At 32.9% G+C, this 22,410-nt stretch overlaps 3 protein-coding genes across 3 annotated transcripts; 1 reads left to right on the plus strand and 2 right to left on the minus strand.

Moving 5' to 3' along the window:
* Positions 1-511: 511 nt before the first annotated feature.
* Positions 512-5,078, plus strand: LOC103848775 (protein phosphatase 2C and cyclic nucleotide-binding/kinase domain-containing protein). Its single transcript, XM_033274676.1, has 14 exons — positions 512-1,564; positions 1,660-1,791; positions 1,871-2,101; positions 2,190-2,315; positions 2,410-2,472; positions 2,544-2,626; positions 2,707-2,938; positions 3,030-3,337; positions 3,409-3,496; positions 3,604-3,951; positions 4,034-4,099; positions 4,203-4,324; positions 4,417-4,573; positions 4,659-5,078. The coding sequence occupies exons 1-14, from the start codon at positions 512-514 to the stop codon at positions 4,902-4,904; spliced, it is 3,255 nt and encodes a 1,084-aa protein (XP_033130567.1). The 3' UTR covers positions 4,905-5,078.
* A 1,791-nt stretch (positions 5,079-6,869) lies between these two features.
* Positions 6,870-11,150, minus strand: LOC103848774 (putative RING-H2 finger protein ATL12). Its single transcript, XM_009125605.3, has one exon. It carries the CDS (start codon positions 8,219-8,221, stop codon positions 7,055-7,057), a length of 1,167 nt encoding a protein of 388 aa, XP_009123853.2. The 5' UTR covers positions 8,222-11,150; the 3' UTR covers positions 6,870-7,054.
* A 5,760-nt stretch (positions 11,151-16,910) lies between these two features.
* Positions 16,911-19,684, minus strand: LOC108870510 (CRS2-associated factor 1, chloroplastic). Its single transcript, XM_033274683.1, has 5 exons — positions 18,892-19,684; positions 18,466-18,593; positions 18,157-18,382; positions 17,952-18,079; positions 16,911-17,844 (listed from the first exon to the last, which is right to left on the minus strand). The coding sequence occupies exons 1-5, from the start codon at positions 19,682-19,684 to the stop codon at positions 17,056-17,058; spliced, it is 2,064 nt and encodes a 687-aa protein (XP_033130574.1). The 3' UTR covers positions 16,911-17,055.
* Positions 19,685-22,410: the final 2,726 nt, after the last annotated feature.

Consider the following 22,410-nt stretch of genomic DNA (forward strand, 5'->3'; position numbering starts at 1 on the left):
TTCACCTATTCGATTGGTCGTAACACAAACAACAACACAAACTAAAATATAAAAATAAATTCATTTGTTTAGACCCAAAAAAAAAAAAAAAAAATTTATCCTTCGATCTCGCTGCTGCAACGGTTCTCTTACTCGAAGTAGATCGAGAGAACTTGTGTGTTTCCCAATTCCTTCACTCTCAAAAAAAATTCCTTTTGATTTTTATTTTGCCGTCAATTTTCCGTTTAAAAAAAAGTTTTGTGTGATTCAGTTAACTCCACCGAATCTCTAATCTTCCAGATTCATTCTCATTGGTTGAAAATGAATTTCCTCCAGTATCTTCCTTAGATTTTCCAGCCACATTCTTTTTTTCTTTTCCTTTTTCGAAACTTTCCCGAGAAAAAGTTTAATTACTTTCTTTTTCCGTGGAAAAGTGACGAAGACTCCGAAGAAACTGTTTTGACTACCTCCTCCACTTCGATTCCTCTCGATTCTTTGAATTGATGAGTGTGGTGGTTTCGCCCTCACAGTGATGGGTTGCGTCTACTCCAAAACTTGCATTGGTCAGATTTGCGCCACCAAAGAAGACAGCATCCGTCAGCCTCATCATCAGCCTCCGCCTAAAGCTACTTCGGCGGCGGCGGCGGCGGCGGAGGAGCATCCGGTCTTCAATCCCTCTTCAGATGCGGCGGATGACGACGAGATTCACGAGCTTAGCCTAAGCAGAGACCAGGAATGGGGAATCACGCGCCTCTCTAGGGTTTCCGCTCAGTTTCTACCACCGGACGGGTCTCGAATCGTTAAGGTTCCGTCTTGCAGCTACGAATTGAGATACTCGTTTCTCTCTCAGCGAGGATACTACCCCGACGCTCTCGACAAGGCGAATCAGGATAGTTTCGCTATCCACACCCCCTTTGGGAGCAACTCGGACGATCACTTCTTCGGCGTGTTCGATGGTCACGGCGAGTTTGGCGCTCAGTGCTCGCAGTTCGTGAAGAGGAGGCTCTGTGAGAATCTTCTTAGGCACGGGAGGTTTCGTGTAGACGCTGCTGAGGCTTGTAACGCGGCCTTCTTGACCACGAACTCTCAGTTACATGCTGATTTGGTGGATGATAGTATGAGTGGGACGACGGCTATTACGGTTATGGTTAGAGGGAGGACGATCTACGTGGCGAATGCTGGTGACTCGAGGGCGGTTTTGGCTGAGAAGAGGGACGGGGATCTTGTGGCTGTTGATTTGTCTATTGACCAGACTCCTTTTAGAGATGATGAGCTTGAAAGGGTGAAGCTTTGTGGCGCTAGAGTTCTTACGCTTGATCAGATTGAAGGCTTGAAGAATCCTGAGGTTCAGTGTTGGGGTACTGAGGAGGACGATGATGGAGATCCTCCCAGGCTTTGGGTTCCCAATGGGATGTATCCGGGAACTGCGTTTACGAGGAGTATTGGGGATTCTATTGCGGAGACGATTGGGGTTGTTGCTAACCCTGAGATTGCTGTTGTTGAGCTCACGCCGGATAATCCTTTCTTTGTGGTGGCTAGTGATGGTGTCTTTGAGTTCATTTCTAGCCAAACTGTTGTTGACATGGTAAGGTATTTTCTTCCCTTCACGGTCTTCTTGCTCATCTCTAGCCAAACTGTTGTAGTAGTCTCACAAAAGTTGAATTCGTTTTTGTTTCTCAGGTTGCAAAACATAAGGATCCTCGAGATGCTTGTGCTGCGATTGTTGCTGAATCATATAGGCTATGGTTACAGTATGAAACTCGTACAGATGATATCACCATCATTGTCGTCCACATCAATGGGCTAAAAGATGTAAGGAAAGCTTCTTTTTGTAGTCTATATGTTATTATCTTTGTTGGATGTTGAAATAAGATTTCGAATTTGTTCTTAGGATGCCCCTCGGCAGTTGACGAGTACAGGGACTCTGTTACAGCCTCCTATTCCACAAGTTGTGGAACTGACTGGTTCGGAGTCTCCTTCCACCTTTGGATGGAACTCTAAAAACCAACGTGTGAGGCATGATCTATCTCGGGCTAGAATACGCGCCATTGAGAGTTCACTAGAGAATGGACATGCTTGGGTTCCTCCATCTCCAGCCCATAGGAAAACCTGGGAAGAAGAAGTAAGAGTGCATGTCTGCTTCACGTTTGTTCCTTCAATTAGGAATGACTTAAATGTCATTTTTGACAAGGTGAAGTTTCTCACTGCAGGCACACATTGAGCGGGTGTTGCGTGACCATTTCCTCTTCAGGAAACTCACTGATTCTCAGTGCCAGGTTTTGCTGGATTGCATGCAAAGGCTTGAACTTAATCCAGGGGATGTTGTTGTGAAACAGGTCGAAGCATATTCCTTTTTGATCGCAGATTCTGTAACACACATTCATCAATAAACATCTGACATCATAATCTCCCTGGTTTATTCTTTTGCAGGGTGGTGAAGGAGACTGCTTCTACGTTGTGGGTAGTGGAGAATTTGAGGTTTTGGCAACTCAGGTTTGATGGGTAGTAAGTTTTTTTGAGCTGTGAGTAGCTTTCAGCATTATTAACACTCTGTTGAATATTAGGATGAAAAGAATGGTGAGGTGCCTAGGATCTTGCAGCGGTATACAGCTGATAAACAATCATCATTCGGTGAACTCGCCTTGATGTGGGTGCTCTTCTTCACTTTATGTTATTAGTTTAAGAGAAGAAGTATTCTCTGTCTAATGTAGTTTCTTGTGTCGTCAGGCACAACAAGCCGCTTCAGGCTTCTGTGCGTTCAGTGGATCATGGAACACTATGGGCCTTAAAAAGAGAAGACTTTCGAGGAATTCTGATGTCTGAGTTTACAAACTTACCATCCTTGAAGCTTCTACGTTCTGTTGATCTTCTCTCCCGTCTTACGATTTTGCAACTAAGCCATGTTGCAGAGTCTCTGTCCGTAGCTTCCTTTTCAGATGGACAAACTATAGTTACAAAGGTGAAGTTAGTTTTGCTTCTTTTTTTTTAAGGTAAAGAACTTCATCTATTCCAATGAAACGTTTCTCATACCGTTTTTGTGAATGTTATAGGATGAAAAACTTCAGGGACTGCATGTTATCCAGAAGGGACTCGTGAGAATTACTTTTGGTGCAGAGTTATTGGAGAGTCAAAATGTTTCAAGCCTTGCATCTGAGATCACCAAAGAATATGATACCGAAACAGAAGTTTCCATAGAAAAGGAAGAAGGAAGTTACTTTGGTGAATGGGCTCTTCTTGGCGAACTCAAAGATTCCTTAAGTGCAGTTGCAGTTGGGGAAGTTGTCTGTGTGGTTTTAACAAAAGAAAAATTTGAGTCAGCGGTCGGCCCTTTGACCAATCTTGCAGATGACACTCACAAGTATGAATACTACAACTTTCTTCATGACCCTTGTTGTTTAAGTATGTGTATATAATCGTTTTTCTGTTTAGGTCGAGACAATCTTCGTTCGATATATCAAAAGAATCAGCAAAAGTTACTGATACCACAACTCTTGCTAAAGCCACTCTTGCAGACTTGGTAAGCGATCTTTTTTTTTTTTTTTTTTTTTTTTGGTAAGCGATCTTACTCTTCACCAATGGCAAAACAGTTCTCCTCACTTTTATGTAATTTTGGTTTTTATCCAGGAATGGACAACATGCTTGAGTTCAACAGACTGCAGCGAGGTTGGGCTGGTGCATTTAAAAGACAAAGAAAATTTGCTCAGCTTGAAAAGGTTTTCAAAGAACAAGGTGAAGAAGCTAGGCAAAGAGGCACAAGTCTTGAAAGAGCGGAATCTGATGAAGAACACAATAAAGCCCTCAGCTTTTGTTCCTGAGGTCTTGTGCACTTGTTCTGATCAAACATACGCAGCCATCTTACTGAACACCACTCTTGCTTGTCCTCTATCTTCATTGCTTCATTCTCCTATTGACGAGTCATCTGCCCGTTTCATTACCGCCTCATGTGTGTCTGCCTTGGAAGATATACACAAGGTTAAAACCTGTCCTTTAACATCTCTCTTTCATTTATAAGATTTTGCGGTCTGAAACTTTTGTGTACTTCTGGAATCTGTAGAACGGCATTCTCTTTAGAGGTTCATCTCCTGATTTGCTGATGTTGGATCAATCTGGATACCTTCAGGTCTGTGTTTTTTTTTTTTGGTTACATGGCTCTATTACTTTGCTCTCTCGGTTTCATTGTACACATTGTTAACCTGATGCTAATTATGATCTTGTTATTGTAGATTGTAGACTTCAGATTCGCCAAGAAACTGTCTGAGGAAAGAACATTTACAATATGTGGAAATGCAGATTATCTAGCACCTGAAATTGTTCAAGGCAAAGGCCATGGTTTTGCAGCTGACTGGTATTGATTCTCCCTTTCATGCATTCTTGTTCTCTCTTCTGTTTTTTTGTTTTGTTTGTGTGTGTGTAACACTTGAACATTTATTCGAGAAGGTGGGCACTTGGAGTTTTGATCTACTATATGCTAGAAGGGGAAATGCCATTTGGGTCATGGAGAGAAAACGAGCTAGACACGTTTCAGAAAATTGCCAAAGGCCAACTAACTTTCCCTCGAGCTCTAAGTTCAGAAGCTCAAGATCTCATCACAAAGGTCTGTCTCATCTCCCATTGAAAGTTACACCAGTCTTATCTCTCTTGTTTCACTGTTTTACCTGCGTCTTAAACATCTTGTGTAGTTGCTTGAAGTTGATGAAAACCTGCGGTTCGGTAGCCAAGGAGGTCCTGAATCAATCAAGAAACACCCCTGGTTCAATGGACTCAACTGGAGAGCGATTAGTAACCGCGGAGTTCAAGTTCCTCAAGAGATAGTCTCGCGTATTCATCACCATCTAGAGAATGATAACGCTCTTCCTCTAGAAACTTTACAATCAGTGGACACAACAGATGATCAAGATGCTCAAAACTGGCTTGCAGAATGGTAAAGAGTAGACTTGAAACAAAATGCCCGGACTTGTATTTTTGTTCTCGTCCTCTTCATTTTCAAAATTTACATGCTTTATAGATCTGTAAACAGTCTTTGATGCTGAAAAACAAAGAGAGCCTAGTAGAATCTTTAAAAACCTTGATTCATGAAAAAGTTACAATCTTTGATTGTGTGGTGGTGTACATAGGTGTGTGTATATGTTAAGATAATGGTTGAAGATCAGTCACCATCATCTATGTTTTGTGCTATGTCTGTATAGTCTAAAGCTGCAACCGGAATGCATTTTTTATGAATGCTTAATTCATGTGCATTCTAAAAAATTTCACAAGTTACAATTAAAAAATGGAATGTATATTTCATTTCATTCCAGAAAAAAGATTAAACTATCTGAAAAATCATTCCAAATCAAAAACGTTTTGGAATGAGTGAAATGTTGATTTCATTCCATTAAATTCCAGAAATAATAATTCGTATTATTCCACATATTATTTTTAGTTGTTATTAGTTGCACTCTAAATGATAAGATTTTGGAGAAATATAAATGAATGGAATATGCACTGAAGTCTGTCCAGATCCCAATTGGACTCGTTTCAGTTTTGGGTAATAATGGGTGGTCAATATTGGACAATGATCCAAACAAATGTCTAAGATTAATAGAGATCATGTCTAAATGGGTATGTCCATGGACACCCAATAGTATTTATAATTGTTTTTCAAATATTATTTAAGATATTTTATTTTCTAAAATTTGAAATTATGTTCTCTCCAAAATGACAAAATACTTTTTTTTTTCTTGTCAAAAATATATATAAAACTATGTTTTCTTGCAAAACTGATAAATTATATTTTCCCGGAAAATTACATTTTCCCACAAAAAAATGAAATTTATGTTTTTCCGCAAAAACCGTGAAATTGCGGTTTCCCGACAAAACTGAGAAATTGCATTTTTGGCCAAAACCAGAAATGTATGTTTTCCCGTCACAACCTTGAAATTATGTTTCTCGCTAAAACCGTGAAATTGCGGTCCCCGCCAAAATCGTAAAATTGTGTGTTTTCCACCAAAACCGTGAAATTACGTTTCCTAGCTAAAACTGCGGAATTCCATGAAAATTGTGATATTATGTTTTCCCGCCAAAATTATAAATTATAAATTTTCTCGTTAAAACTATGAAATTATGTCTTTCTGCCAAAATTTTGAAATTATGTTTTCTGTCAAAATCGTTAAATTTTGATTTCCCGATATAACTTTTTTTTTGTTAAAATTGTAAAGCTATGTTTTTTTGTTACAACCATGATAGTGTGTCTTTAAAAACCCATCGACACCTATTATCAATTTGGTCTTTACCTAATTGGACCATGTACCAATTAGTTTTTTGTCTATTTAGACCATTTATTAATTAGATATGTCTATAGCTTGTCCAAAATGAATTGAACTGGATTAGCCCATGGACACTCCACCGAGTTGACACCTCTAGTTAAACATAATATTCTATGTTGGAAATAAAGGTTGAACGTGGAAGCCAGACTGATTTAAATATTATGGAGCAGTGTTTTTAAACGTCAAAAATGTATATAAAAATGTTGTAATATATAGTTGTGATTTATGAAACAATATTTTTATAGATAAAACAAAGAACAATATTTTTTTAATTTTCTAGACAGGTATAATATAGAATTTGAACGTGCTGGAAGCATAATTTTTCTACACTTTCATATAAACATTTTTTTGGATCTTCTATACTGGTTAGATTCCCAGACAAATCATCTGCTAATTAATTTAAAACTAAACGTATGAAAACTTAGTGGCTTACACTTTTCATACAATGGTAGTAGGCTTCACATTTTTTTTATATAAAATATCATTAATTCCAGCAGATGTGTCTACTTATGTACATAAAGATAGGATGGATCATCCGTTGGTGGATTATGGTTTTGATTGGTAAGTTGCGGAATAACGACACTGTTTTAAAAAAAAAGCGTTTAAAAGCGATTTCACAAGTATGTGTTGTACTCAAAGTTCCAACAAATTCAATATGACCATTGGCCAAAACTTTGTTCATAAGCAATCCACCACGTATCTACACAAAGACACAACCATCAATCATTTGATTGCAAACTGTCGATAAAGTAATTAAAAACAACTAAACATTAAGGTTTTGTCGTGTTTAGTTCATTCATTTTCTCTCTGTTAGCGAACCAATGAGCCGTTCTCCTAGCTATCGGCAACCATAATTGTCGTCTTCTTTCCTCCGTAGCAGCAATCGCATCGCTCCTCGAGGTGGAAGCGGCCAAACCGCCGTCGTTTCCTCCAACCGCTGTTGTAACTTCCAGGACACTAAGTCTAGGAACAGCCGTGATCTCAGAAACCACCCTTCTCGTTGAGTCTTTGTTCTTCATCATTCTCTTCATATCCATCTCTTCCTTGTCCCGCAAGTCAACTCTCTCCATCGACGAGAATCTATCGCTTGACATTGAATTCAACATGTCTGATGTCAAACGAGTCAAATCAGATGGAGTCACATTACTCCAACGGTTCTTAAACACAACATCCGAAACAACAATCCTGTGTCTGAACTTATGCAAACGTTTCTCGTTGCCTTGTTCCACAAGCGACAACGGTTTATCATTTTTACCGAACTTTAGAATCTTCCTGAAGCTGGTGCTGAATCTCGAAGAGTCTTCTCCTTCTTCGCGTTCGATGTAAATCTCCATGTTCGAGTCTTCTTCTCTTGTTTCCGTTAACTGATTCATGATTCTCATACTATTGCTACTACAACCCAAAACAGAGAAAACAGAGAGCTCGTCTTCAATGCAAACTCTGTTTCTACACAAAGGGCACGTAGCGTGCTGCTCAAGCCACTCATCAATACACTCTATATGAAAAGCGTGTTTGCACTTAGGCAAAAGCCTAAGAATCTCAACGTCTTCGAATTTAGACAAACAGACAGAACACTCAAGCCCTTGTTTCGATCCTTTCAAAGCAGAGAATCTGAAGAAGGGAAGAGACTCGATTGCTGTTCTGTTGAGCCCTGATGATAATCGAGATGATTGATTGAAGAGTCCTTGCCATAGACGCTCGAGCCTTCCTATCTCTCGGTCCTCGTCGGTCTCTGATCGGAGGTCGTTGTGGAAGCACTTGGCGTAGACGAGGAGAACGAAGGTGAGTGTGAAGACGACGGAGAAAACTCCGGTGGTTATGACTAAGCTCGGTTTGAAGAAGTCGTTGGTTGTGTACGGAGGAGGAGGAGGAGATTGAGCAGAGACATAATCTAAGAAGAAGAAGAAGAGAATGGAGATTGCTTGTGGTGGATTCATCTTCTGAATAATTAAAAGAAAGAAATCTTGTTTTATTTCAAATGGGGATAAGCTTTGATTTAAAAGCAACTAATCGCTTATCAACGTGACATAATGATCTCAATGAGGCACAATGTAAAGAATATGTGGAATAAGTTTAATATATAAGTTTACTAATAAATAAGTTTAATAAGTCCATGGATATATAGTTAGTTGTACATAAATTATTATGAAAGGCATTGCTTCTGACCGGTGATTAATTAAGGAACTATATTATAAGCAAAATAATTTATTCTGGATTGTTTTGATTTTATTAATTAATTAAGGAATTCTTATGAACAAACTAAGTTTTTTGGTTAAACTTTTATTCATCTTGTAAACACAAAACAAATTCAAAATTCTACAATAACTAAAAACGACAAAATAATAATGTCCTGGCTTTTAGATTTATTTTGCTCGGTTTAAACTGGATTTCCTCAAAAATACTAAACTTTAAAATTAAACTAGGATCGTGTCCGCGCTACGCGCGGATATTGGATGAAGTTAAAATTTATGTATGACTATAGTTGTGGCTGTTTCTGTTTCTGGTTGTTGTTAAAATAGATTTAAAGTAATTATAAGAATGAATATATGACATTGAGTTTTTTAAGATTGATTGTTCATTTTTTTATGCAAATGAAGTTGGAAGTCAATCGATAGATGTAAAAGTAGAGGGGAGTTGATGTTTTTGGTTGTGTATAGTGGTTTTCTGTAGTAATGGAAATTAAATTAACGTGTTGAAAATAAAAAATATGTAAAAGTACTTCGTAATTGAGATATTGTTTAGCATTATGGTGATTTGAATTTGGAAATAATATTTTAAAAGTGTGTTTAGGTCTTCCATTAATAAACTAATTGGAAATTTTATGAATTATATTCAAAAAGGGCTCCTTGAAAAAAACTTATGAACTAAAAAACCAGATAAATTGATCGAGAATTTAATACTAAGGTTTTGTTGTGTTACTTTCGTAGTATAACCTACCAAATCAAACTATCTCTACGCTTGATTTTGCACTTAATAGTTAAGATGTTCTGTCTGGATTTTGGACAAATGATTTCTTGGATTCCAGAGAGGGGTGATTGGGTTCGTATGTGTTCGAGAAGTCAATAAACGTACAGTAAAGTCGTAATTTTGATTTACCTCCAGCAGGTGGAGGATCATTGTGGTTTGATTTGACCATCGTGTTGAGGAAAACGACCCTTTGACGAAAGAAAGAATTAGAAAATGAGTCAGCGAAAGAGAGAGATCTTGAAATGTGGAAATCCACTGATTGAGTAACTTACACTTAATAGTTGTCTCTGCCTTTCTTCTCGTTGCAAATTTATGAGTGGAAGATGATGTGAATGTTATGTGGAGCTGAGGTTGTTAACCGGTTTGTATCAAATATGCAATGTTACTGAATTTATTCCTATATTTTGTTGATTTGTATTGATGAGACAAAAGATCTTTTTGAACTTTTAGTGCTGCCGGTGATTGTGGCAGGAGATGTGCTACTTACCTTTCTGATATTATTGTCTATCGAGAAGAATATTTAGGTATTATAATCTGTTGAAGATTTTTATATTTAATGTGATACGTTTAAAATTTGAAAGTCTTGTGTGAATTGAAATAATTAGTTATAGTCATCAAATTGAAACGAGAGAAAAAAAAAGAAACAAACAATCCGATAATAAGAGTTCATAATTTGTCTTTGTTCATTACTCTTTATTTCTGTTTTAAGGAGAAAAGTAACAAAACAACATAATAGGTTTTGAATTGCATAACCAAGATTCTGGTGCAAGAACAAACCACTATATTTTTTAAACAGACTTGATAGCTGTCTTTAATCTTTTTTTTTTGAGAAATTTAATTTTTAAATAAATATTAGGAGCTATATTAGTCTACATTTTGATCTGCGCTTCGAAAGCACGAGTTTTTTCGGTTAATAAAAATGTGATATGAATAGTATTTTTGATTATGATTTATATTATTAAGTTATTATATAAAATATTTTTTAAAAAATTATATAATTTGTCAATTCTTTTATTTGAAATTTTGTGTGTACATTCTTATCTCACAACATCATCTTTATATTTTTATGCATTAGATAAGAGTTAAATTTGTTGGCATATTTTAGACTAATATAAAAATATATATTTGCAGGGGTTACAAAATATATAGAATATAAATGTAGTTTCTAAATGTAATTAGATTTCTTTAAGTTGGACACAACCTTTATTAACTGGACATGTTCCTAACTTAATAGTATTGACTTGAATTAGTAAAACAAATAGTGATTTTTCCCATTATAGATTTTCCGGTTCATATATGTATTATTTATTGTAAAGTTCATACATATTTTTTTAATAATAGTGCATTTAAAAAACAATTGTTTGCTTCGTCGGTGGCTGCTATACATGTGTGTTACACGGTATATAATTCCAAACATAAACATTTTTAATCTATATCCCTGGATCTATATTCAATGGTCTTATTGATTATTAAGACACATTATAAATTTGAATCCATGAAGTCCAAATAAGAAGGGCAATCTTGTTATCAAAACAGATTTCAAAGATTTGTTTAAACGTTATTGGGTTATGCTGGTGTTGGGCCAAAGGATTAATATTAGTATTATTATTAGGGTTGTTAAATTCGTAATGACGTGGAGATATGATTGGATGGGAATATTTCATCATATGTGGCACTTCTAATTGAGCTCTAAATTAGTACCTTTTATATAGTAGGACTAGAGATTTTTTTCGCGCTTCGCGCGGATTGTGTCTTATAAATTTATATTATTTATAATATTATTTGTCGATTTTTTTCTTTTACATTAACTTCTTGTTTTTCCAATGTTAGTTTTTCTTAATTTAAATTTATATGTTTATAATTTTTCATCTTTTTGTTGTAATTATATTTTTATTGATGGTTTTTTGTATGTGACATAAACTTTTTGAAATTTTAAAATAATGTTATATAGTACAATTAACACATTAAAGAAGAGAAACATATTCAAGCACATTTTACACTGATTTTATATGCATAATTTTAAACATTATATATGTATATATTATAAGTTTGAAACATGTAAATGCTTTCTAAATCTAAATACTTGTTCTGAGTTTACATAACTTATCGAAAGTTTTATCTATTTTTAAATTCAAATCACAGAAAAAAATATATCAAAAAGTCAGTATAGATGGGTCTTTTGGGCTTTTAAATCAACACTGAAAAATTACATGAATCAGATAACAACAGTTTTATAAACAACTGGATAAAATTTGACTGAGCCAAAGATTTTGACACAATATGTTCTTTCTTCTTCAAATTACGAAGAGCCTATAGGCACAAGAAAAAAAATCATAATTTTTGTTTTCACTTATATAACATTTTTTATCCTTTACACACGGAGTTTATTACACTGCTATAAGCAATGGAGAACTCTATTCATATAAGATTCACATCTATGCATTTTGACAAAGAAGAATTTTAGTCATCTTTAGTTTCGGAATGGACCAACTTCAGTCATATGCACTATATTTTCTCTATGATTCAAATCTTACAATTTTAATATATGTGCAGATTTCCATGTGAAAAAGCATGCACGCCATTTATCATTCAACCTATTACTTTTTCCAAAGTAAACACTATAATCCTCGTTTGGTTAGCTCCACAAACTAATCTCTTTGGATCAGTTTACTAAAAAATATGGATACTAATGTCAGAAAAGAATATAAACACTATCAACAACAAATATTGGCATAAAACTATTTGGTTCAAGGAACATATTCCACGTAATGTGTTGATATCATGGCTGGCTTTGCGGAGAAGACTGCCAACCAAGGATCGCTTGAGGCGTTGGGGGTTAAATGTCTCAGGAACGTGCGTCCTTTGTAATCTGGAAATAGAGACTCACCATCATCTCTTCTTTGAGTGCTCTTTATCTCGTTTGATATGGGAGCTTTTTGCTGCTGAAGTTTGGATTTCTCCTCCGGCTGATCTACAGTATGTTGCAGCCTAGATCAATCAACCTCGCGTCAACGCAGATGCGCATGCTACTTCAGTTATCAAGCTCTACTTTCAGTCATCTATCTACCTGCTGTGGAAAGAGCGTAATGCTCGTGTGTTCACAGCTGTCTCTTCACCTTCATCAGTCATCCTTGCCTCTCTCGACCGTATAATGCGTGACCGTCTCCTCTCTTACCCGGCAAGTTCTTCTTTCTCCTCTTCTCTACTTCTTTTTTATATTTCTTGTATAAAACCTCTTTAAGGCTTTTTTTACCTTGAGTTGTTGGTGGTTGTTTTTGTTTCATTGTTGTAATAGGTTGTTTAAAAACAACAGTGTAACCTTTCAGAAAATGATAATCTTAACATCTTACCAAAAAAAAAAAAATATATTGACTTATTTATGTGAATATATATTTTATTTTAAATCATTTTAGTGGACGAAGAAAACATCATAATTTGTACAACAAATTTTCTTAGATTCACCTCATCATACTCACCATTTTACCATTTTAATTATATAATTTTACATGAGTTTTTCATCCTCCCTGGTTATTTCTCTTTATTTATAACTACAATATAAAGTTATAAACTATATATATATTATAAATTAATATTTTATTTACCCTTGAAATCTAATGATTAAAAATAGAACATAATTCAATATAGATATATGATTCTATTAATAAATTAACAGTTACAAATATGAAATTTCTAGAAATATTAAAAGTCATATGTTAGTTAATTATCTTTTAAATGACATCTATTTCTAATTCTTTATTGATGAGAATATTTTGGCTGAGGTGGATAGTCCCAAAAGTCTTGAATTTAGTCTCTTTTATATAGTAGGATATACTTTTTGCGTTAATCTATCGTTGCCGTGATGACTGATTCATAAATCTTTTTTGTTTAAACGGCTTGATGTTTCACTTATTATTTGGACAACTTGTTTATCACAAAAAAACCAACATTTTCTTATACTGACGGAAGCCGTTTAGAAATTGAACGTTGCTGGGAATGAAATGTCAATTTTACTAACATGTTTTAGTAAAGGTTTTGTTTCATTACTAAAATAGTTAAAGGTTTAAAGTTTGATGAGTTGACAGTCCAGGTTTTGTTTCATTAAATTCTCAAAAATTTAATATACTAACCTTTCCAACTTTGAATGGTGATTTCAGTTTGAGGGCCCCCAAAAGTCTTTTTTTTTTTTTTTGTTAAAATATTAAATATTATACCAGATTTTGAGTTTGTGACAGAAGATACATAAATATTAGTAGCCGAATGCAAAAATGAAACTAAACACATAATCTTGACAAGAACAATAACCAAATTGAAAAAGCTGAAGACCAGATTTTGAACACAACGCCAACGCAGCGAGGAAGAACCAGAGGAAAAGGCGAGAGCATAACAAGTGTTTATGCACACCTTTCACTAACAAATATGTGAAATATTTTTTTCTTCTCAATGTTGCACACCTTTCTGATGATTAGACTATACAAAGACATTACGCAAGTAGTTTAGCTAGTTCATCTACTTTCAGTGTTCCATGAGGTATCATTTCTCTGTAATCGTCATCAAGTTTGTCCATTTTTTTCTCAACTCATTCCTTCTCTTGTTTCTCATATCCCTTCTCTCTCACTGCAACTTCTTTTCTCCCGGGAACAACAACACTAGTTTATTATTGATCTTTAGAGTCATAACTAAAACGTTAATGGCTCGTAACTTTAGTTGTAGCCATCTAATTCTATAGTCGAAATTGTGAATAGTCGATCCATTGTTCTAGAATTTAGTAACTTTTTATAGATCATTATAGTTGAGAATTATAGTATATCATTTCATATCCTTAAATTATGGAATTAAATCTTTTTAGTATAAATTTTTCATTTTATCCAGATTTTGGAGGCATGAGGAAAATCTGGCACAGAAATCGAAAATTATCTTAGGTAGAAAGAAAAAAAGTCGGGTGTCTTAATCCCTACTAGACTTTGACCCGTGCAACCGCACAGGTGTTTGTTTTTACTTTTCTATACATAAATTATTGTTTTAGAACATAAGTGGTATATATTTTTAATGTTAATCATACTTAAATATTTATATAAATATTTCAAATACAATAATTTTATAATTTACATGTTGATGCAGAGTTGCCACTATGGTTTACGGAGTCTATATGAGTCTGTAAATGTTCTTGCTGTCAAAAAAATAATAATAATAATTTACATGTTATAATTAATTAATTGTTTAAACCTTATGTATTTGCCACTTCTTATTATATATTTATCTTATTGTATTTGCATTTAGTTATTAAGCAAATTAATATATTCATGAGAAAATATATTTAAAAAATATTTTATATTTAATTTATGCTAAATTCTGAACCGTATTTCAAAACTGGATTTCCTTTTACCAATATTTTTATGCTTATTCATTTTAGATAATTTATTATTGTATATATAAAAGTGTAAGATATGTTAATTTTTAGACATGTATTATATAGTTTGTTAATTTTAAACCGTTCTATCATCATATTATATTTTAAATAAATAGTTTATATTTATGAAAATATAATTTATAAATTTATCAATGGAATATAATTTTATCATATTTATTTTAGTATAATAATTATATTTTAACATGATCATGACTATAAAAGTAGATAAAATAGGATATAATTTATTTATTTTCATTTCTAAACGATGACTTAAAATACATTAAGTTATTGTTTAAATATTACACAGATTTATTAGAATTTTTTAAATATAATATATAAATATATATTATATTTAAAATGAAAATATATTATGATTAAAGTAGTTACAAAGATTTTATATTATTAATTTTAAAGAAATACATGTTAATTTTTATACATGTTATAATTAATTAATTGTTTAAACCTTATGTATTTGCCACTTCTTATTATATATTTATCTTATTGTATTTGCATTTAGTTATTAAGCAAATTAATATATTCATGAGAAAATATATTTAAAAAATATTTTATATTTAATTTATGCTAAATTCTGAACCGTATTTCAAAACTGGATTTCCTTTTACCAATATTTTTATGCTTATTCATTTTAGATAATTTATTATTGTATATATAAAAGTGTAAGATATGTTAATTTTTAGACATGTATTATATAGTTTGTTAATTTTAAACCGTTCTATCATCATATTATATTTTAAATAAATAGTTTATATTTATGAAAATAAAATTTATAAATTTATCAATGGAATATAATTTTATCATATTTATTTTAGTATAATAATTATATTTTAACATGATCATGACTATAAAAGTAGATAAAATAGGATATAATTTATTTATTTTCATTTCTAAACGATGACTTAAAATACATTAAGTTATTGTTTAAATATTACACAGATTTATTAGAATTTTTTAAATATAATATATAAATATATATTATATTTAAAATGAAAATATATTATGATTAAAGTAGTTACAAAGATTTTATATTATTAATTTTAAAGAAATACATGTTAATTTTTATACATGTATTATATAGTTTGATAATGTTAACCCATCTTACCAACATATTAGATTTTATTTTTGAACATAAATATTTTATAATTACGAAAATAAAATATATAAATATATAAATTTAATACAATTTTATTATATTTAGCTCAATATAATAATTTTATTTTAATATGATTGATTATGATTATATAATAAATAAAATATTAAAGTTTTTTTTTTATTTTTCATTTTATATAACTGAATATATTAATGTATAATAATATTTTAAACTAATTTCGAAATTAGCGAAAATATTTAAATATAATTTCGAAAATGAAGATCTTGTAAAAATATTTTTAAACAGATTTGTTAGAATTTTAAAATAAATATATTTACATTTAAAATGAAAAGATATCAAAAGATATTATGATTAAAATATTTAAAAAATTCTATTTATTATTAGTGTGAAATGTGAACTAAAATATAATATGAATTTCTATGAATAGGTCCATTAGGTCCATTTTTTAAAAAATCACACGTAAATCAAGGTTGTAACTTCCGTTTTAATATATAAGATGAACAACAACGTAATGGACCTGTCTGTCTGTAGCCCATCGTGTGACAACAAAGCATCATCAAGCCCAGTCACAACTCCTCTGCCTCAAGACAACAAGACAAAACAAAGCAAGCATGCTTGTGTACGTAAAGGACCGTTGCAGGAGACGCTCCTTGTCCAAAACAAATATGATGCTTTAGCATCTCTAGCTGGTGACTAGGCATAGCCAGCTGTATCCTATCAATAAGGATTGACCGTTTCTAGACGGTTCTGTAAGCTCTATAAAGAGCAAAACATTTGTTCATAAAGATCAACAAAATATTATTCTGTAAAAACACATTCTCTCATAAAGTTATCACTCCCTAGTCATGAGAAATGACTTTCTGAAATAATTATCTCAACAATAAGCTAAGAATTTTTTTTGTATCGGTGGTTTATTAATAGAAACGAATATGAATTGAAAATGGTGAATTCGCAAATATTATATTGGGAGACAAAATTCATTTGAATTTCCATTTAATAATTATGAGATAAATGTGATATTTTGTCACAAAATTTCCAGAAATAGGTATGATATGTAGGCATGAAACTCTAAAATTTATTTTTGGATTTTAAGACAAAATTTCTATAGTTATTGACTTGAACATAATTTAAGTATTTACTATTTTATGAACCTTTTCACTTATAAATATCTAAAATACATTTTTCGTCAACGTTACACATCTTTCAGATAATGATAATTAGACTACATTACACTAACTCAACAAAGACATAGAGAATACAGAACAACATTACGCAAGTAGTTTAGCTAGTTCATCTACTTTCAGTGTTCCATGAGGTATCACTTCTCTGTAATCTTCATCAAGCTCTTCCATTTTCAACTCAACTCCTTCCTTCTCCCTCTTGTCATATCTCTCCACCGTCGCTGCAACCTCTTTTCTCCCGGGAACCACAGCACTACTTGTCTTTGCCTCGATGTTTTTGTATCCGAATTCTCGTTTTTCCTCTTTCTTAACCGCTGGTTGTTTCCTCAAGCCACGCTGGAAAACAGGTCCCGGTGTAGCTACACTCGAAAAGGCCACAGCTCTTGCAAAGACTGTGTCTGGATCAAGATCAGCAGCGTCTAACACCAACGCAGCCCCGCTCTCTACAGCTTGTTTCATCATATTTAAAACTCTCTCTACGCTTTGTCTGTTGATCTCTTCCGATGTTTCTGACTCCTGTTCAGGTTCTTGATGATCCTCAAGAGAGTCATCTGTAGTAACATCTTCTGTAGATGAGGCATGTAAAGTACTGCCTGCGCCTTCCAATGCCGAGATATCTCCAGTTGAAGAGCATAACTCATCACCATCTGGATCGTGTTGAAATTCCATAGGACCAGAAGAAGAGTTCTGGTTCACAGTTTGAGTATGATTAAGTGACTCCGATGCTTCGTCCTCTTCAGAGACAGTATCAACATCGATATCTCTGAGGATATCATCCTTTTTATCTGGAACTGTGAGAGAGGATTTCCATTCTCGTCCTCTCCAGATAAGAATCTGCTCGTTTTCAAAAGATATAAGCACGCATGGAACAAGATCCTGCGAGCAAGAGCAATAACACATCCAAGAGATTCAACAAAGAGGCCTTAAATATAAATACTTCTACATAACGAAACATATGTGAGTGAAAAAGGATAAGATCAAACCTTGAGCTTGGCACCGATTTTCCTAAAATCACTGCCTTTTATCCCTTGACAATCGATCCGAACCAGTTCACAAACTTCAAATGCTTCTCTCACATTTTTCACAAGGTCACAATACACACCATTCTTCCCTACATGCCCCCAACACAGGATAAGTTATCATTGTTGGTCTTGAACAAAATCAAGCCAACATCATTTAGTGTCTTACCTAGCTTGCAAATGGGCATGAGCTCTCGTCCTTTCCTCCGCATCGCCGTAGCTTCCTTAAGAGTTAGACCCTCAGGAACTTGTTGAATCAGCCTCGGATAAACTGGTGCTGCAGGCTTCCACAACATAAGAGGGAAGCGCGGTCTTGTCCTGTGGTTATAGTTTCTGCCACGAAATAGGAAAATCACACCTCCTCTTCTGTATATCACCTTCCCTCCAATTTTCTCCTGCCAAATTCAATTCACAACTTCATTAAGACGAACACAACAAACCGTACAAACTCCATTGTCTGATATGAAATCAAAAGAACCTCTAATTGCTCGCAGACATTATCCATGTCAACTGTACAAACTCCCTTGCATTTAATCTTACAAACCCTTCTCCGCTTCCATAAGTCATGTATGTTGTTCAACATGTTATGTGTCAAGCCATCTCTGCCTGCAAAGAAGAGAAGAGACCAAGAACTTTAGGTCATATCTTCTTCTACTCTCAGTCTACCATAACTTGTATCCGAGCTTCTGCCACTACTATAACCAAGACATTTGATCATCAGTACTGATCTCGCAAATGCAACAAAAAAAAGTATCTTCTACTCTCAGTCTATTATAACTTGCTTTCAGTAACTCAATTCTAATGTACCTAAACAGCAGTACCTGAGGTTCTACAAATACTATCTGATCATCAATAAGAACTACTGAATCAAGCGAACTCAAGGATAAAGCATAGAGCTTTGTACCCATATTCAATTGCCTTGTAGTCTTCAAGCAAGAAGTAACAAGCTCTCTGATCTCTTCCTTGGTCAAAGGCTCTCCCAAAATCTCCTCCTTGGTGTAAACATACCTAGGCCCCACCCCGGGTCGAAAAGGACCCGGTTTCTGAACCGGCTTCACCCCCTTCTTCCCCGCCGGCGGCAAGCTAAACGAATCGAACTCCCTAGGCGGCTTCTGCGACTGAGGAAGCGGAGCGCGGCCAGTCCACGGCCTCCCCATCGTCGTGGGGCCAAAAGGCGCGTAGGGAGCCTCGCGAAGCTTCAAAGGCTTGACCTTTGGCGTCTCCGTGTAGCTGTACTTGAACTCGAACGGAGCTCCGTCGATGACGTAAGAGAGCCCGTCTTCGCTCAGCTTAACCTCAGGCTTCGCGCCTAGCTGCGGGGGCGAGTCGGGGACTTTGGGCTTGTTCTTGGGCCTGGTGGGCCCGTAATCGGGCTTGGAGTATTTGGATCTCCGGCCCGGGATTGATCGAGCGGATGGCTGCGAAGGAGTGCCTCTGGACCTGAAAGGCGAGGTTTTGGGCTCGGTGGCTGCGGCGGCGGAGTCTTGCGTGTGGACGATCGAAGTGGCGGCGTCGAAGCGGCGGTCGCGGCGGATTTCTGCTTCGAGCTCCTCTTGGGTCCGGCGACGCTGCTCGAACCGCTCGGCGTTGGCGTTGCCCCATCTGGAGAATCGGATCTCGCTGGGTGCTCTTGGGTTCGGGTTTGGGAACAGAGATGGCGCGAAAATTGGGAAAGGGGTGTTGAGTTTCAACGACATCGCCGGAGAGACGGAGGAAACTCAAGGTTTAGCGCACTTATCTACACGCGGGTTGGGTGGTTCGGATTGAAAGAAACTATGGGGTCAAATTTGCGAAAGTTTGAAATTAAGAGGGTCGAAATTGACCCATTTGTAAAGGCCCACAAGTAAGCAGCAACCTCTATGCACATTTGGCCCACACTGTTTAAAAACTAAAATTGCTAAATATTAAGATACCGAAAGCAAACTCCATCCAAATTGAAAACCGAATGAGTACTTAAAAGTATTTAAAATATAAATATATGTTCAAATTTATTCAAACTGATAGTTATAATAGTTTATATTTCCAAAATTACAATAATAAACATTAATATATAATTTATTTTGGTATTATCGTATCAACTTTAGTAATTTTGATACAAAATATATGAACTGAATCGAATTTCCGATAAAATAACTGATATAGACTGTATATGCGAACCAACTGAACTAAGGCCGACATGAAACGAACCGAACCAGTAAAAATCTTATATATTAAAACAGAAGTCATAACCCTGATTCATGTGTGATTTTTTTTTAAAAAATGGACCTAATGGACATATTCCTAGAAAATCATGTTATATTTAATATCTAATCTTATCATTTAAATTTTGGGCCTACAAAATTTTTTTATTGGGTATCAATAATTAGATTTAAACAATAGATGATCCATAGGCTTTATAGATAGTATAAATTAAATAGATATAATTTAATGTTGTAATATTATACCTCTATATGCTATATATTTAAATATTTATCGATGTTAACTTTTAAAATTATAAAGTTTTTTTTAAATAACAAAAAATCATATTATCTAACAATGATTAATCTTTATTACCTTAAACCAATGAAAACAAAATTTAAACTATATAGTTTATTTTAAAAATTAAAAAAAAAACTTAATGTTTAGTTATTTACTCGATAATATAAATCTATGAAGTGAAAAGTTTATTTTTTAAAAAACTTTATAAATTTGTGAAATGTTACAATAATTTTGAATATGACATTAAAATAATATTTTATTAATCTTTATATATATAGTTACGATTCTAATAATGAAATAATAATCCGAAAATATATATATATAGAAGAAGATACAAATACATGTGAAGTTTGAAACAATCTATTTAATGAAAAAAGTATACAGTAAACTTATTATGTTTTAAAAATTGATAGACACATATTTTTTTTTTGTCATCATTGATAGACACATATATATTATAATATATACTAATTTAGAATTGAAGAACAATATTTATATAAAAATAGATGAAAACATAAATCCGCGCGGTTGCGCGGGTCGAGATCTAGTCTTATATATTAAAACAGAAGTCACAACCTTGATTCATGTGTGATTTTTTTAAAAATGGACCTAATGGACCTATTCATAGAAATTCATACTATATTTTAATTCAGACTAATAATAAATATAATTTTTAAAATATTTTAATCATAGTATCTTTTGATATCTTTTCATTTTAAATATAAATATATTTATTTTTAAATTCTAACAAATCTGTTTAAAAAATTTTTTACAAGATCTTCATTTTCGAAATTATATTTAAATATTTTCACTAATTTCGAAATTAGTTTAAAATATTATTATACATTAATATATTCAATTATATAAAATGAAAAATAAAAAAATCTATAACATTTTAGTTATTATATAATCATAATCGATCATATTAAATTAAAATTATTATATTTAGCTAAATATAATAAAATTGTATTAAATTTATATATTTATATATTTTATTTTCGTAATTATAAAATATTTATGTTCAAAAATAAAATCTAATATGTTGGTAAGATTGGTTAACATTATCAAACTATATAATACATGTATTTCTTTAAAGTTAATAATATAAAATCTTTGTAACTACTTTAATCATAATATATTTTCATTTTAAATATAATATATATTTATATATTATATTTTAAAAATTCTAATAAATCTGTGTACTATTTAAACAATAACTTAATGTATTTTAAGTTATCGTTTAGAAATAAAAATAAATAAATTATAGTCATGATCACGTTAAAATATAATTATTATACTAAAATAAATATGATAAAATTATATTCAATTGATAAATTTATAAATTTTATTTTCATAAATATAAACTATTTATTTAAAATATAATATGATGATAGAACGGCTTAAAATTAACAAACTATATAATACATGTCTAATAATTAACATATCTTACACTTTTATATATACAATAATAAATTATCTAAAATGAATAAGCATAAAAATATTGGTAAAAAGAAATCCAGTTTTGAAATACGGGTCAGAATTTAGCATAAATTAAATACAAAATATTTTTTAAATATATTTTCTCATGAATATATTTATTTGCTTAATAACTAAATACAAATACAATAAGATAAATATATAATAATAAGTGGTAAATACATAAGGTTTAAACAATTAATTAATTATAACATGTAAATTATAAAATTATTGTATTTGAAATAGTTATATAAATATTTAAGTATATGATTAACATTAAAAATATATACCACTTATGTTCTTTTTTTTTTTTTTGTAACATACCACTTATGTTCTAAAACAATAATTTATGTATAGAAAAATGAAAACAAACACCCGTGCGGTTGCACGGGTCAAAATCTAGTAAATATTAAATGACTTGTGTAAAAATCTGATATAAATCTGAATGTTCATCCCCAAATTGGTTAGC

This window comes from Brassica rapa, chromosome A07 (genome assembly GCF_000309985.2).
Source record: "Brassica rapa cultivar Chiifu-401-42 chromosome A07, CAAS_Brap_v3.01, whole genome shotgun sequence".
Lineage (NCBI taxonomy): Eukaryota > Viridiplantae > Streptophyta > Magnoliopsida > Brassicales > Brassicaceae > Brassica > Brassica rapa.